This window comes from Lacerta agilis, chromosome 5 (genome assembly GCF_009819535.1).
Source record: "Lacerta agilis isolate rLacAgi1 chromosome 5, rLacAgi1.pri, whole genome shotgun sequence".
NCBI classification, from domain to species: Eukaryota; Metazoa; Chordata; class Lepidosauria; order Squamata; family Lacertidae; genus Lacerta; species Lacerta agilis.
The window spans coordinates 10,317,137-10,333,587 of NC_046316.1; the positions used below are offsets into that span (position 1 = coordinate 10,317,137).

The following is a 16,451-nucleotide window of genomic DNA, read 5'->3' on the forward strand; positions in this document are numbered from 1 at the left end:
ATTCACAATTGTGAGAATAAAGTGGCAGAGTTTGGTGACTAGATGTGCAGCAACAGAGATGATATTCGTGATGGCTTGTATGTCTTTGTGACATGTTAGTGTAAGGGGCTCCAACAGCTTTCAGTCAAAGCTGCCTATCTTTCATATTAATTGATTTGCAGCCCAATCCCAAATACCGGTATATTTGCTCCATGTGTTCCCAGGTAAAGGTCCCTAAGCTGGGTTTTGCTTTTTCTTAAAAAGTAGCTATCACTTTATTTTAACTGGCAAAATGCAGCTTTTTGCAGCACCCAAGTCTGTAGAACAGCTCTGGACTTTAGGGAGTTGTGACTCAACATCCCATTAGTGGCACAATCTGATTCGGGTACGATATGTGAAAACCTCTCCTGACTCACTCCTGACAATAATTCAGTCTGTGCATAGATGTGACGAACACCTCTATTAAAAATTGGCCCACATTTTAAAGAATCCTTTAATCATAACTCTGGATTTAGAATTCTTTCCACATTTGATGTTGGTTGTGGTAGTTGTTACAGTACAGGACATTGCCTGCTCAATTGGGGTAAAGGGAAAGGGATCCCTGACCATTAGGTCCAGTTGCGGATGACTCTGGGGTTGCGGCACTCATCTCGCTTTACTGGCCGAGGGAGCCGGCGTACAGCTTCTGGGTCATGTGGTCAGCATGACTAAGCCGCTTCTGGTGAACCACAGTAGCACACGAAAACCCCGTTTACCTTCCCGCCGAAGTGGTACCTATTTATCTACTTGCACTTTGACGTGCTTTCGAACTGCTAGGTTGTCAGGAGCAGGGACTGAGCAATGGGAGCTCACCCCGTCGCGGAGATTCGAACCACCGATCTTCTGATTGGCAAGCCCTGCAGAAATGTTGACAGGAGTGTCCTCTTCCAAGTGGAATTCTGACCGTCCCATGTTGCCAGGCTCTGATTCACTCTGCTTCTTTTTAACCAAGTAATCTAAACTTGGTGTCCTGCACAGCTGTTTGTAATTTTGGACACCAGTACAGAGTATATTATATTAGCTTGCAGATCAGTAAGTTAAACTGCAGCTTTGGAGTTCCAGTGGAACGTCCAGAGGAGCACAACAGAGCTACAGAACTCCAGATGCATGCGGTTGTAAAGAAAAGAAAAAGAAAAAAAAGGAGTAAAAGCTATCTGTTGCATTTGTTTCTGTTTAAATGAACAATTTTGACAAAAAAAGCATTCTGATCTGGTTTTGAATTAATGATACTGTGTGTTATAACATTGGGGGGGAAGTAAGTAATGAAGAAACTAAAGCAACAGTTTAAGGCATTCAACTCATTCATTTTTATTTTTTATTTGTGTCTAGCTTCCTATTGAAGATTTTAGCAGTCTTGGGCAACAATCATTAACCGTAACATTGACAGCAACAGTGCCAGAATCCACAGAGGACATCCTCTTGAAAGGGTTTTCCATGTTGCGTATGGAAAATGAAAGGATCGAAACAGCACAGCAGGTGAAACATAACATAAAAATCAAGCCTTCTCTTATTCCAAATGCAAAACGTAAGGTGTTAAATGTGATGTTATTTATTACATAGGCGAAAATTCTGGCTGGGCTTTTGTCTTTACAGTAAATCCTTGTGCATGTCTGCTTTATTCTTCCTTCTCTGAGGCCTGTCTGTGTCCCTCTCCCTATTCAGAGCTGCCTGTACTTGGCAGCTCATGGCCAGGAAGAGAAGCTGGACCATAATGCTTAACTTGGTGAAGAGGGCAGGGGCATTGTACAGGTTGTCAGATTCTAAAGGAGAAGTGGGCTGGGTGAGAGTGGCTGGCGATGGGAACACTGCGGACCTCCTTTTTTGTCCGACAGTTGCTTTTATTTATTTATAAGACAGAGTTATTCCGCCTGGCCTTTAATCTAGCCTGATCCCCTATTCCCTTTCCCCTTCCCTTTTTTTCTGAAGAAACCCTTCCGGGTCCCTACATTAAAATTCCTCCCTGGTCTCCCTACTGGCCTAGCATGACTAACCTGGCCAGTTAGCCCTGGGGATCCCACTGATGTTTGTTTTTATGCTGTTTTTTAAGTTGTTTTAATCATTGTCTTATATTTGTTGTTAGCCGCCCTGAGTCCGGTCTTTGGATCGGGAAGGGCGGGGTAGAAATAAAATTTATTTATTTATTTGAATTGAGCATTTCATTAGGTCCCCCCCCCCCCGTGTAATTGCAAAGGAATGAATCATAGAATCGGGAGAGACTTTTTTAATCATACCTTCTGAATTCTGCCGTCCACTTAGGAAGCATGGACAGGGGCGGCCTCCACACCAAGAATGGCCCAGTGACTCCTCTCTCTACCACCAGTGCTATTGTTGCAATACACGGGATTATCTTTCCTTATAAGCCCATTTCATCAGCCTGAATGCCGTTGATGCCGTTCTCCCAGAGCATCCTAAGTAATCTTTTCCCTTCTTTGCTCTAGTTCTTCTCATGGTTTGATCAGCTCCATACGCAGATGGATCAAGATGAAGGGGCTAAATACAGGTATATATGCCTCCCCACCCCACTGGTTGAATTGTAAATATCGAGGCATAGCCTCCAACAATGGCAGCTTGCCAAACATCCTATGAGAATGTCCTGCCGTGCTTGTGTGGTTTTGCTGTGTGCTATGCATCGTTTTCATCCTCCTCCCGTTCCATTCAATACAATACAATATAAATACCTTTATTGCCATTACAAGTTAAGACATTTCAAATCAGTGGGATAAATTTAAAAGGGACAGGACTGAGGCTGTCAATGGTCACATGGTACTCAATTGTTCTGCTTCACCTTGTCTATTCTCTAGAAGGATGATTCATTAAGAACCCTTCCGGGTAAGGTGGAGATTACTGCCACTGAGGCAGTAACGTCCTTGTCCCTATCCGCTATGAGGAACCTCGTTTGGCTTTCTCTCGGAGCTGTGGGTCGCGGGTCTAACTTCTTGCTCAGCGTCTGTTTGCGGAGTTTGCGTCCAAAAGAATATGGTCCACTGAATCTGGTACTCCCTGATTGCAGACACACAGGTGGGCTTGATAAGGAATTTGTATCTACCTGTGGTCACTGCAGAGGGGAAAGCATTTAGTCTTGCGAGCATAAAAGCTCTTCGTTGGGAAGGAAGTAGTAGGTCTTTTAGGTAATTGGCACAAAATCCGTAAGAAGTAGTTATACCTAGGGCCTCTGGAGAACAGGGTCTCAGAGTGTGAGGAGACAAATGCTGTTTTTCGTGGTCATAACGCCACTGCTTGATTGTTTGGAGTGTGTAGCTTTCATCACATACTTTGAGGCTCTCCAGAGCAAAACCCAAACTACATAAACCCGGACAACACCATTACTGGTGCCAACAACATCAAACATACCATCTCAGGACTATTTAATTGCTCATCTTCCAACATTATGTATGCAATCAAATGCCAACAGTGCCCTTCAGCTCTCTATATTGGACAAACAGGCCAAACCCTACGCCAAAGGATAAATGGACATAAATCTGATATCAGGAATCACAAGACAGAGAAACCAGTAGGAGAACACTTCAATCTCCCAGGACATTCTATAAAAGATCTCAAAGTAGCTGTCTTAATACAAAGAAATTTCAGAAATAGACTGGAAAGAGAAGTGGCTGAATTGCAACTAATCACCAAACTTAAAACCATGGAGAAACCTGATCTGAACAAAGACATTGGATTCTTATCTCATTATACATAACAAAGCTATCTTTAGCCATCTCACCCCTTGCCTTTCCCTGCAAGACTAATTGCAGCCGTTAAGAATAGTCAACAGGTTTTCCACACCTATCAGCTGATCACCCATTCCCACCACCCTTCTGAGTAATACCCCTCCCCACTCCCTCACTATATTTAAGGATCTGGTGACTTCTGTTTCAGTGTATCTGAAGAAGTGTGCATGCGCACGAAAGCTCATACCAAGAACAAACTCAGTTGGTCTCTAAGGTGCTACTGGAAAGAATTTTCTATTCTGTCCAAACTACATATTTTGTCCTGAATTGTTCTATATACCATGAAGTACGGCCTTCAAGTATAGAAGTTGAAAAGGAGTTTGGTGTTGTTCTGTAATGTATTTTCAGCCAAGCCTTGATTGTAATTAGCCATGCGTTGGTTTCCGTCGGATGTTGACCGGTTTCTGTGCATAAGGTTAGATAGCTTAGATAGCCACTCGTTAACCAGATCGCTTGGAAGCTTGTCCGCACAGTATAGGTTCAACTATACAGATTTTCTGTGTTATTATCCTGAATCTTTCTATCAGTTCAAAGGATAAATGTGTGCCTGTGTGTAACTTTTGTGCTCTTGATTTCTCTAGGCAGACAAGAGCTTGCTTGTCTGGATTTGAAGAGCAATGCGATGCTATCTTGAGTGATGTCAGCAGTGCTCTTCAGCACCTGGAGTCATTACAGAAGCAATATCTCTTTGTTTCCACCAAGACAGGAACGCTGCATGAAGCCTGCGAACAGCTATTGAAAGAGCAGGTAAATTCATACTTAGTTAGAAAAACACTTCAGCTTCCTATGCATCTGTAGTTACGTTATTTATTTATTTATTTATTTATTGCAAGCATTTTTATCCTGCTCTTTAGCCAAAAGGCGTGACACATTTAGCCAAAGGGCGTGACACATAAGAGGAAAAACGATGGGGAGGGAGGAGGAAAAAAGCAGACAGAGCGAACAGTTCTTAGTGTTTTACAATTCCTATGATAACCAGCTGTAAAGGAAACAAGGGATTGTGGCAAGAAGTGCACCTGACAAGCCAGGGTTTTACCTTTTCTTCTGAGCAATGGACCCTTTCTAGAACGGATTACCGGGTATATCCTGGCAGAGAGTATCTTTTTAAATAGGGCGATATCAGCCTTAAATTGGACCAAAAAAAGGTCTGACCTAAAGTTCCGGGTTTTAAACTAAACTAAAGATTTCTAACCTAAATTTATGAATGCCCATTGTAGCAGATAGCTTCACATGTAAGAGTATTCTAATAGAAATAGTTGATTCACCAAATCCACAATATACCTTTATATGCAAGTAAAATGTAAGAAAATGTATGTAATTATTTTAGTATAATCAGTCCACAGGTTGTCCTCTCCTGACATACAGTGTATCCCCATGTTTTTACCTGCCTCTATAAAAATAATTTATATTTCTCCTTGAACAGTCAGAGCTTGTGGACCTGGCAGAAAATATCCAACAGAAACTGTCATATTTTAATGAACTGGAAAATATTAATACGGTAAGTAATTGTTTTGAAACACACACAAAAAGAGCAAAATTCTTTTCCCACTTAAGATTCATGTCTTTCTAGAGACTCTTTAAAGAGTTGCATGCTCTGATTAGTAATTATCATTCTTACGTTAAAATCTAGTAAAACTCTGGAGTAAGCGTACATGGAATTAAACGGAACTTTATTCTAAGTGAGCATGCATAAGATTGTTCTGTTAAAGTGGTTTTAAGCCTCTGTCTATGTTTGGTCTTCAAAAACAAGGAAGGAGGAAATTTCCAAGGGGCGCTGGAGAAATGTTGTTTATTATGCCCAACTGTTGTCAAGTACAGATTCTTTGGCCAGGGCATTATAAAATAACTGAATAATTTTAATGATAACCTATAGAATGGGACTGAAAGTTGTTTAATCATAATACAAATACAAATAATTATATTACTCCAGGAAATGCAGCTTCCGAAGTTAATAGCAGTGAGTTGAGTGTCAACTGGGACCAGGGAAACCAACGTTCAAATCCCCACTCAGATTAAAGCTCAGTGGCTGACCCTCAGCCAGTCACTGTCTCTTGTTATGAGGGTGAAATCAAATATAAAATACGCATACAGTTACATGCAATGAATGGCCAGTATGTGATGGGGCTAGAAACTTATTGCAATTTATTGAATGAACCACCATTATTCATGTTTCTTGATGCTGTGACCAGTTTGGAAAATTCTGCATAGGAAAATGCTTACTTAAAACATTTTAAACCAATTTACAGTAAGCAAGCAGATATTGATGAGTATAAATAGTAAGGAACCAGGTAAGGTTCCCAACTTTGGGCACCGTTTGACATGTTCATTGAACTTTTGGTTGCTGCAGTTTGAGTGTGTTAAAATAGAGCGTATTTGAGCAAAATGATTTTAAAATGCATTTGTGTTCCATGGGCTGATGAGAAGAAACATATTCTGAGGATGTTTTAAGAGAAAAATAGTACGGGTTGCATCTTGGAATAATGTTACACCAACCCGTGCCTTAGCTTGAATGTGCAACTGTGCAGTCACTTTGCTCCTCATTTGGTCATCCTACTTCTGGCTAACCAGTGGAGAGTGGGCTGACAGCAATGGAGTGTTCTTTTCACTTGGGGGAAAAAAAAACCTTACCCCAACTTGAGCTCATGATTTGTCTCACTGCAGACAAACCACAAGCTGTAACCAAGGAAGAGACAAACAATAAGCTCTGGTTCGGACAATAATGCAAAGCCAAACCATGGCTTAGCTCATGGAAGTGCAGCTGCAGTTGGACTGGACTCATACGCTTACACTAAACCAGGCATAGGCAAACTCCGGCCCTCCAGATGTTTGGGACTACAATTCCCATCATCCCTAGCTAACAGGACCAGTGGTCATGGATGGTGGGAATTGTAGTCCCAAACATCTGGAGGGCTGGAGTTTGCCTATGCCTGCACTAAACCACGGTTTGGTTTAAAGTGTGACACCAGCCTTAGTCATATTTATGGTAGACCCACTAAATCAATAGGACTTAAATTAGTCGCGACTAACCTAAGTCTCATTGATTTCTAAATTTCTAAGTCTGAATCTGACCTTATATATCAGGGTGGAGAACATGCAGCCACCCAGATGTTCATCACTTGAGGCATGGGACGTGACTGGATGAAATACTTGTCCCGAATGTTACTTTCCTTGATTATTCTTTTAATTACTGGAAGACTTGTAATGAATAGTACTGAATGCAGATTTCTTTTGTTGTTCTTACTGATAGTTCTATGACATGTTATTTTCCTCTCTTCAAGAAACTGAATTCCCCTACATTGTCTGTAAACAGTGATGGTTTCATCCCTATGCTGGCTAAACTTGATGATTGCATTGCATATATTTCATCGCATGTAAGTCGGGCTCAGTTTTTTGTCCCTGTTTACATTACTTTGTGGTACACGATTCGGCTTCCCGTGGGTTTTTAAATTGAGGAAATCCAGTGACAGAACTGGAAAAGGGACCTCATGCTTTCCGTGACAATCTTTATGGATTAAATCCCTACACTTCATTCTGTAGACAAAAGTGACTCTGCCCCAGCGGGTATTCCTGGGGGAAGGGAGCAATTTTAGCTAATTCCTCTTCCTCTGTAGATCCCAATGCCATCTCCCATGCTGTTGCAGAGGTTCCCCCAACATTTCAGAGCAGCTTTTCATGAGACAGGCTACAGAGAGGAGAAGGAGAAGGAATTAACGAACATTTCTTCTCTTCTTTCCCCTCCTCTACATCCCCCTAGTGCAACCACACAACTTCTGAATACAATTCCTTTGGTATAGAATGTGGGCTTATTAACTTCTTCTCACAAACCTCTGCCAGCCTTGGTTATTTTCCTAAAAGCATCTGCATTTGTTCTTCATTCCATTGCATATTTCAAGGCAGTGTGCTTCATATTCCCTCTCAGTCCATCTCTTTTCTTTTGAGACACAAAGTCTGCTGATGCAAGAGTGTTTGCTTTTTCCTGGGATAAATTGTGTTATTTCTGATTCTTAAAACATGTGCATTTAGTACAAGACAGAAATAACCTTGTTCAGTTCAAAGATGAAGATGTATTGTCTCCATTCCAATTCCCTTTTTCTTAGCTTTTGCTTAAAACATTGTTTTTTCTTATTTTCCAGCCAAACTTTAGGGATTATCCCGTATATTTTGCAAAGTCCAAACAGTGTCTTTCAAGAGCTATGCACCTCATGAAAACATACACTGTGAATACACTACAAAACCTCACAAACCAGTTAATTAAAAGGGTAAGTTGGAAGAACCAGTAGTGAGTAGGTGTTTATTTTGAACTAAAATATCTTGGGAATATCTCCCAAATAATTTACCTTTCTTAATTGTGATTCTTCGCTGCACTTTTACATTCTGAAGCAGCATGTTGGGTGTTTGGCAAATTTAATAGTTGTCTTATCCAACACACACTTTTATGATGTACGGACTTCAGTGGTGTGTTAATAACTTGAACCATGTATTTGTTCCTCAACAATCCATTGAACATGAAAGGTTGTGGAGTCTCCTTCCTTCAGCAGAGGTTGGGTGGCCATCTGTCACGGATGCTTTAGCTGAGGTTCCTGCAATGCATGGGGTTGGACTAGATGACCCTTGGGTCCCTTCCAACTCTTTTAAGATTCTATGATTCCATTAAGATGCAATCCTGCAGCCTGCAAGAGTTTGGGGTGACTCATTAGAATGTCAATGGACCTATTTTGGGGAGAGAGGTGGCAGGAATGTAGAAGATACACAAAAGGGAGAATTTGTATGTATTTTCTTTGACCAGGAGAGAATTGTACAACGGAGAAGGCACCTCAGCCTCCGGTCAGCCTAGGGGGAATATGCTAATACTTTAACTGGTAAGAGAGCCAGTGTGGTGTAGTGGTTAAGAGCGGTAGACTCGTAATCTGGTGAACCGGGTTCGCATCTCCGCTCCTCCACATGCAGCTGCTGGGTGACCTTGGGCTAGTTACACTTCTCTGAAGTCTCTCAGCCCCACTCACCTCACAGAGTGTTTGTTGTGGGGGAGGAAGTTGAAAGGAGAATGTTAGCTGCTTTGAGACTCCTTTGGGTAGTGATAAAGTGGGATATCAAATCCAAACTCTTCTTCTTCCACATTGAGGTCATTCAGTGCACAGCTGTCTGGAATGAAGGTGAATTTCCCAAACGAGGAGGACACAAATTTTCACAAATTAAACCTGGTTGGGGAGGCTGCCTAGAGGGCTGTTTATCTGAAGAGAACTGCATGCCAGTTATATTTTCCTTGGGTGCACAGTTTACTTCTGTGTCCTCCTTTCCCAGCTAGTGGCATCTAGTTATATGCATGGCAGTACAGTGTATGGAGTTTTTGGAGTCACTGTGTAATAGTTTATTATTTCATAAGCTCATATCGTGAATGACGCTTCTCTCTCTCTCTTTTCTTTCAGGACCCTTCAGTTGTACCAAATTCTGACAATGCCTTCACATTATTTTATGTGAAGTTCAGAGCCGCTGCACCCAAAGTCAGAGTAAGTTGCCAAACTATGGTAGATGGAAGGGGTACTCAAAGATATGCTCATAAGTGAAGGGTTGGTCACCTTTGTGGAATCTTCTTTGTTATACAGTACACTAATGAATCATGCGCAAACGCTTATCATGCAGGGTTTCCCAAATTTGGGTCTCCAGCTGTTTTTGGACTACAACTCCCATCATCCCTAGCTAGCAAGACCAGTGCTCAGAGATGATGGGAATTGTAGTCCCAAAACAGCTGGAGACCCAAGTTTGGGAAACTCTGTAAGTGTTACAGTGTAACACTGTAATACCTTACACATATGTTCATTCCGACATTGCTTGTATTCTTCAAATCCCTGATCCAGTTCTTGAGGATACTATTGTGCGTGCCTATGGTTTGGAAGAAGCCTAGAAGTATGAATTACTCTCATATTCACTGTGTGCTGCAAGTTCTTTAGAAAAAGGAAAACGGCCAACAGACTGACTACTTGAATGTTTATAATATCCCTGTGTTGAATGCTCTCAATTTTTTTCTGCTTGTTTCCTTAGACACTTATTGAGCAGATAGAGCAGCGGTCTGAGAAGATGCCCGAGTGAGTATGCAGAAACTAAGTCAATGGCAAGGATTGTGTTTTGTACTTGAAAATATTGAGTCTGATGCAGAAATATTAGTCGATTTAGTCTTCATCTAATATGTCGGGGGCCAGCATAAGGTGTGTTGTAACAGTAGAATCACCATTTCCTTTTTTATTTAGAGTAAGTTTTTCTTTTTGGGGGGACAAAAAGAGAGAGGGTGGCCAAAGGCAAAGGTAGATTGATCTTCTGTATATTTAATAATTGAAGAGGAAATTTCAGTATTCGTCACTTTCCTCACGCCTGCACGACAAGCTTCATCTACCAAAATGTATTTTTTTAAAAAATGGAACTATAAAAGGAATGAGACCCCTGCTGTCCCTTGTGGCACGTTGCCCTAGAGCAGGGTTTCCCAAACTTGGGTCGCCTGCTGTTGTTGGACTACAATTCCCATCATCTTCAGCTAGCAGGACCAGTGGTCAGGGATGATGGGAGTCCAAAAACAGCAGGAGACCCCAGTTTGGGAAACCCTGCCCTAGAGAGATGTGGGAAGTTCGTCTTATATTGTTAAAGAAAACCACACTCGCAGACTAAAGGGATACCTCCAAGACACAAATTTGTCACATCAGTGATAAGAATGCATGAGTTTTTACTATCTAAAGCAGCAATAGGTTATTAGCTCTAAGATTAAACCTTGCTGTGAAGGCGGATGCTTCCTAACTCTGCTCTTTGTCTAGGTACCGGCAGCTGCTAAACGAAATCCATCAATGCTACCTTGATCAGAGGGAGCTCTTACTAGGGCCTAGTATTACTAGCACTGTGACAGAATTAACTAACCGAAACAGCAGAGATCATTGTGCTCTGGTAAGAGGCTTTGTGTGAACTTAGCATTTTCTTGAACCTTGGATTCCTTTCAAATTCATTAGAAAAATCAGCAATGTTTGCTAAATATTTTATAATGCCGTTCCACCCCAGCCAGCTTTCAGTCTGCCTTGCAGCCGTTTCTGCATCTCAAAATGCCCTGATTTTTTTAAAAATAAAATTGTCCCCATCTCCCAACGTTCCTCAGCTAATGAAATCAAAATTGCCCAAAGGAGCTGCAAGAGGTTGTATGATTGCTTTTTAAATTACAGGCCGTTTTTGGCACTGCAGGGGAGCAGGATGGGCTTACACTCGTCCCGCAGACGCACAGTGCCTCGGAGCGCAACCCCTGCCTAAACGGGGAGTTGCCTGAAGTGTGTTTTGGATCATCACAGATAAAAATAGCATTTACTAAACTTAAATACTTGCATCTTTCTTTCTGAATACACACGGACTGCCCTTCTGCTAACTCTCATTTCAGGTACGAAGTGGCTGTGCTTTTATGGTCCATGTGTGCCAGGATGAACACCAGCTGTTTGACGAGTTCTTCACAAAACCAACACCCAAACTGGAGTGGGTATCACACGTGACATCGCTTTTTGTTGCACGGCACTGTTCACATAAGGATGTCTTGAACTCTTGTTCGTGCATGTGCTTCAGCATGCAATCGTAACCTCGGGGTGTTTGGGGGGGCAACTGCAGGTCCCGCTCTCATGTCCCCCAACACGTGGGCTTCTGTAAATGCACACGACAGTCTGCAGAGGGTTCTAAGGGTCTGAGGAACGTTCTCAGCCAGGGTTTCCCAAACTTGGGTCTCCGGCTGCTTTTGGACTACGATTCCCATCATCCCTGACCACTCGTCCTGCTAGTTAGCGATGGTGGGAGTTGTAGTTCAAAAAAACAAAACCGTTTGAGACCCAAGTTTGGGAAGCCCTGTTTTAAGCACATTCTGTTGGATTTACCTCAAAAACCTCCCTGCAGTTCGAAACACTGGAGACACAATGTGCAGCAGCAGTCTTAACTCATAAAGCAGGCAAAGGCAAACTCCGGCCCTCCAGATGTTTTGAGACCACAGTTACCATCATCCCTGGCCACTGGTCCTGTTAGCTAGGGATGATGGGAATTGTAGTCCCAAAACATCTGGAGGGCCGTGTTTGCCTATGCCTGTCATAAAGGGTTGAATCTGGACTTAGTCGTGCCTACAGTAGTCAGTAGATCCACTGAAATCAATGGGATTTGCAATTCAGTCGCAATTCAAGTCCTATTGATTTCTGTGCCTAAGTGTGGATCCGGTCCAAAGTATGGGGGTTTGACTAGCCATCAGGATTGTTTTTGGTGAATGTACTTTTGTGTGGGATTCTGTTCTTTGGCTCCTAATATAGCTCAGCTGGCTGAGTGTCTTGAATTGTTTAAAAAACGAGTGTTCCTGCTCTGTTGCTTTTTGAAATATTGGGATCAGTGTCGAAAACACTTCAGTCTCACAGCATGGAACGCCTTTCCCAAGTTTCCTTCCTCATATGATGTTGCTTACATCATCTGAAAACAAAACATTAAATGCGGACTTGATCAGTCAGTCATATAAATTTTAATCTATTAGCCAAGTAGGCTGATGCCAGAGTTTTTAACAATACATAAGCTAATGTCATAAATCAATAAATGAAAATGTTTTAGCTGCTTGTATGGCTTTTTAATCAATTGGTAGTACTGGTTGACAGCATTTGATGTGAACCAAAAGACGGAGTTCTCCTGATATTAGTGATAGTCATGGGATGGCTCAGATTGTAAGCGATGTTGGTTTAGCATGTCTTTTTCTACTGCCATAAGAGATGCATGAGTCAATTTACACCATCTTTTAATAGGATTTGTTTTTCTGTCTTACAGTGAACTTTTGGAGAAGTTATGCCTGTCATTATATGATGTCTTGCGGCCACTGATCATCCATGTAATTCACTTAGAAACTTTGTCTGAGCTCTGCGGGATTCTCAAAAATGAAATGCTTGAAGATCACGTGCAGAACAACGGTAACTGCAAAATTAAGATTTTAAAACCAAAGGCTTGATCAAAAGTTAGAACGTATCTTTTTAACAGACTGGAATGGCATGGGTTTTAGAATACTGTATATAGGATTTACCACTGGTGCCTTTTCAACTTAACACACATTTCTTAAATTAAAACGTCCAATGTTGTAATCTGATTTTACAGTGACCAAGTTCCATTAAATCTTGTTTGCACTGGTTCTGTCAGGCACGATTTCTCGCTTATTAAAGGAGCATGCATTATGCAGTTGGAAGTAAACAGCCCAGTGCCCCAAAGTCAAGTAAAGTGAGCTCTTCGAAACCAGCACGTTCATGCACAGTCGAAATGTGAGCTGATATTAGCAGCGGAATAGAAGGAGAAGTTAGGCAACTACTTTTGCCTGGATGCGGTGGAGGCGTACAGCGGATCTGCTCCCTTTTTTTGCCTCCTCCAAAGGAAATTTCCACATGGCGGAACAAATATGGAGGGCAAGGAATTTCAGTAGCCTAAGCTGATGTGATTCATTTCTCCCTCATTTATTATGTGCATTGAGTTCAGGTTTGTTCGCTTACTATCTGCAAGAGTTCAGATGTGCTGAAGTTTACAGAGTGCACAGTATTTCTAGCGAAACTGCCTTCTGATGTCAAGCAGTTGCGTAGATGGGGTTGGATTTGCAGCAGCCAAAATCAAACTGTCTTTACAGTAAAGTGTGAATTGTAAAGCTGAAAATCCGCAATGGTTTTAATCTGGATAGGAATTATTATAATACGTGTTACAGTATTATAACATCTGTGCATCTGTTCACAGTTATAATTATGCAGTGTTGGGGGGAGGGTTATTGTTAATTGTTCTTTTACTATGTTATGCATTTTTGTGTTTTTATATTGTAAACTGTCCTGTGATCCTCGGATGAAGAGCGGTACAGTATAGAAATGTTAACAACAACACTAATTGTTTTTTTTTTCATTTGTTCATTAATAATATTTTTTTTGGCAATGTAATGATCATAAATAAATAAGAATAAAAATGTGCACCCCACCACCGAGACCATTCCATTGTAACTATCCAACCTCCCAAAATTTCAACACCTCTTGCGATGATTTGACCAACATTCCTTGTTAAGGCTTTAGCCATAAGCAGTGAAGTTCAATGAGGAGAAATTAATGCTTTTACCGGTAATTTTGTGCCTTTTTCTAACAGTGGAACAGCTGGCTGCATTTGCTGCTGGAGTTAGGCAGATGTTGGAGGATGTTCAAGAGCGTCTGGTCTACAGAACGCTTATCTACATTCAGACTGACATCATAGGCTACAAACCGGCCCCGGGTGATCTTGCCTATCCTGCCAAGCTGGAAATGATGGCGGTAAGGGTCTCTCTGCATTTGGCTGATTCTGAAAAAAGCAAAACCCCTTGCATTCGACTAAGCCAGGAGTTCCCAAACTGTGATCTGCGCCCCACCTGTGGTGAATTCGTCCATCAATGGCTGCTAGCTCCAATGGCTACATTCTGCCTCCACTTCATGGCTCTCTGGACCCGTTGCTGGAGTTGCAAGTTAGGAATTGTGCTTTTGCTCTCCTTTGGGGCATGACATAGCTATCTGGTTGACCACTGTAAGAACAGGATGCTGGACTAGGTGGGCCTTTGACCTGCCTAATACAGCAGAGCTCTTCGATGTCTTTATGTTCATACCACCTGGTGACATCCAAAGACATGCCATTAGGGGAGCTCCTACGTTCTGGACAACCAGATGTAGATCACGTGGCTAGGAGATGCACAAGGCCTTCCTGGTTTTTCTTCAATGGCTTCAAGCATTAGGAATGAAATGTAAAGGTGTCCATTGAAGCAGCCTTCAGTAGAAGGGTGGTTCAAAGCATATAGTTATCCTAATTCCAGACAATACAGGTTCCCTCACTGTGCAATTGGAGGAGAGCTCTGTAAAGTCCCGGTGTCTAGACCGCTAGATGGCCACAGATAAATACAACAGAGAACATTCTGACCCAGGAACTCTCCTTATACTCATTTGCCAGTATCCACCCAGCTTAGGCTTGGCGATTATTCTTGTTTCCCTTCAACATCAGGAAGAGCTTTCTGACAGTAAGAGCTGTTTGACAGTGGAGCCCTTGGGAGGTTGTGGGCTCTCCTCCTTTGGAGGTTTTTAAGCAGAGGTTGGATGGCCATCTGTCATGGATGCTTTAACTGAGATTCCTGCACGGCAGGGGGTTGGACTAGATGACCCTTGTGTCCCTTCCAACTCTTAAGATTCTATGATTCCATGAATCCATTAATCCAACTCTTATGATTCATTTGGGGCAGACTTTCTAAACCTGGTGCCCTTTGGATATTGTTGAATTGCTAATGGTACAGAAAATTGGGACTGCGCTTCAACAACTTTTGAGAGTCGTCAGGTTGAAGGGTGGCATGTAAGTCAAATAAATAAATATTGATAGCTTGTGCTAGACAGGAGAGGAAGGGAGGGAGGCTATCTCCCAAACAGGTATTTCTTCTAAATAGCCTGCCGAAATCGGACGGAGAGCACCCATTGACTGGACCACTATGTGGCACACTGGTGGAATAATTAACCAGTAAACAGATTATCGTTTCTGACACACATCTAAATAAAAAACATGAAAGGTGGGAGAAAATATTTCAAGGTGAACTTCCTCATTTGCCGGAGGGTTGTTAATTTGGCAAGCAAACCCAACTGTAATGATGTGGCTTCTTAGACAGCCAGACCCTTGCGGAACTTATGGGGAATGCAGGACTGATTTTCCAGTTGAAGCAGAAACTATGTGATACCCGACTCCACTTTCCAAAAGGTCCTCCCCCCACCAATAACTGCCGTGATGTGTCAGTTGTAGCATTCCCCCCCCCCTTTCCTTCTGAGGAGTTGGACTAAGCATTGTTCTCTTGCAGATCAGTGGGAAATTCTATGATGGAAATATAATGATATAATGAAATAATTGTTTATTTGTTTTGTTTGCTTTGCTTTTCCTGTTAGCAAATTGCCCAAAGTCTAAAAGATGAAGAGAGAAAGTCGCCTGCAGATCCTTCGTTTTCAGATATGAAGCTGGAAGATTCGGAGAACTGCAGCGTGGTAAAAAATGGTGTGTGGTTATTTGAACTAATTTGTACTTGTAAAAACATGCTAATAACGGCAACTGTATTTGCTTGTGGCTTTTCAGTATTTGGAGAGCTCTCCAGAGAGAAGCAGACATAAAATGGAAGTATTTTATATTTTAACAAGGACCTGCTTTTGGGTATTTCAAATATCATTCTTGACCTGTAGTTGTAATTACTTGGGGCTGTTATATTCTGAAAGGGTTTTTTTTGGGGGGGGGGCATGATCCCTATTACAAAGGGGTTGCAAAGAGGCATGACAAGATAGATTTCTTGGTTTCTGCCTAGCTGTTGAATTATGAATACGTTATCCAGTAGTCCTGGGGCAGTCTTTACTTCCTGGGAGTACCTTTTTTTACACAACACAACAAAACAAAACAAAACATGCAGATTACGTTCCTTGACTCACTTACACACCCTTTCCCCTCAAAGCTTCCTGGTTCAGTTGTTCCCACTTGGAACCCACAAAGTGATTATCCATTCAGTAAAGATTAGTGTGATGGATCAAGTATGAATCAACAAATTGAACTGGTTCAGTCAGTACTGGGTAAATAAATAAATAAGAACTTGGCAGGAACACTCCTCACATTGCTGGTACCCAAGCAGGGGGAGATCTACTGTCACACACACACACACACACCCCAATTGCT

The 16,451-nt window shown here is 41.9% G+C and overlaps 1 protein-coding gene across 2 annotated transcripts in view; it reads left to right on the plus strand.

The window, feature by feature from the left end:
• COG3 (component of oligomeric golgi complex 3) overlaps nucleotides 1-16,451 on the plus strand; it is a 37,642-nt gene that overhangs the window by 4,899 nt on the left and 16,292 nt on the right. For both annotated transcript variants that reach the window (XM_033148463.1, XM_033148464.1), the window contains exons 2-14: nucleotides 1,348-1,494; nucleotides 2,457-2,518; nucleotides 4,328-4,493; nucleotides 5,170-5,244; nucleotides 7,025-7,117; nucleotides 7,880-8,005; nucleotides 9,173-9,253; nucleotides 9,786-9,829; nucleotides 10,547-10,673; nucleotides 11,152-11,243; nucleotides 12,552-12,691; nucleotides 13,887-14,047; nucleotides 15,683-15,788. In XM_033148463.1, the coding sequence (XP_033004354.1) occupies nucleotides 1,348-1,494; nucleotides 2,457-2,518; nucleotides 4,328-4,493; nucleotides 5,170-5,244; nucleotides 7,025-7,117; nucleotides 7,880-8,005; nucleotides 9,173-9,253; nucleotides 9,786-9,829; nucleotides 10,547-10,673; nucleotides 11,152-11,243; nucleotides 12,552-12,691; nucleotides 13,887-14,047; nucleotides 15,683-15,788 (1,420 nt within the window). The remainder of the gene's footprint in view (nucleotides 1-1,347; nucleotides 1,495-2,456; nucleotides 2,519-4,327; nucleotides 4,494-5,169; nucleotides 5,245-7,024; nucleotides 7,118-7,879; nucleotides 8,006-9,172; nucleotides 9,254-9,785; nucleotides 9,830-10,546; nucleotides 10,674-11,151; nucleotides 11,244-12,551; nucleotides 12,692-13,886; nucleotides 14,048-15,682; nucleotides 15,789-16,451) is intronic.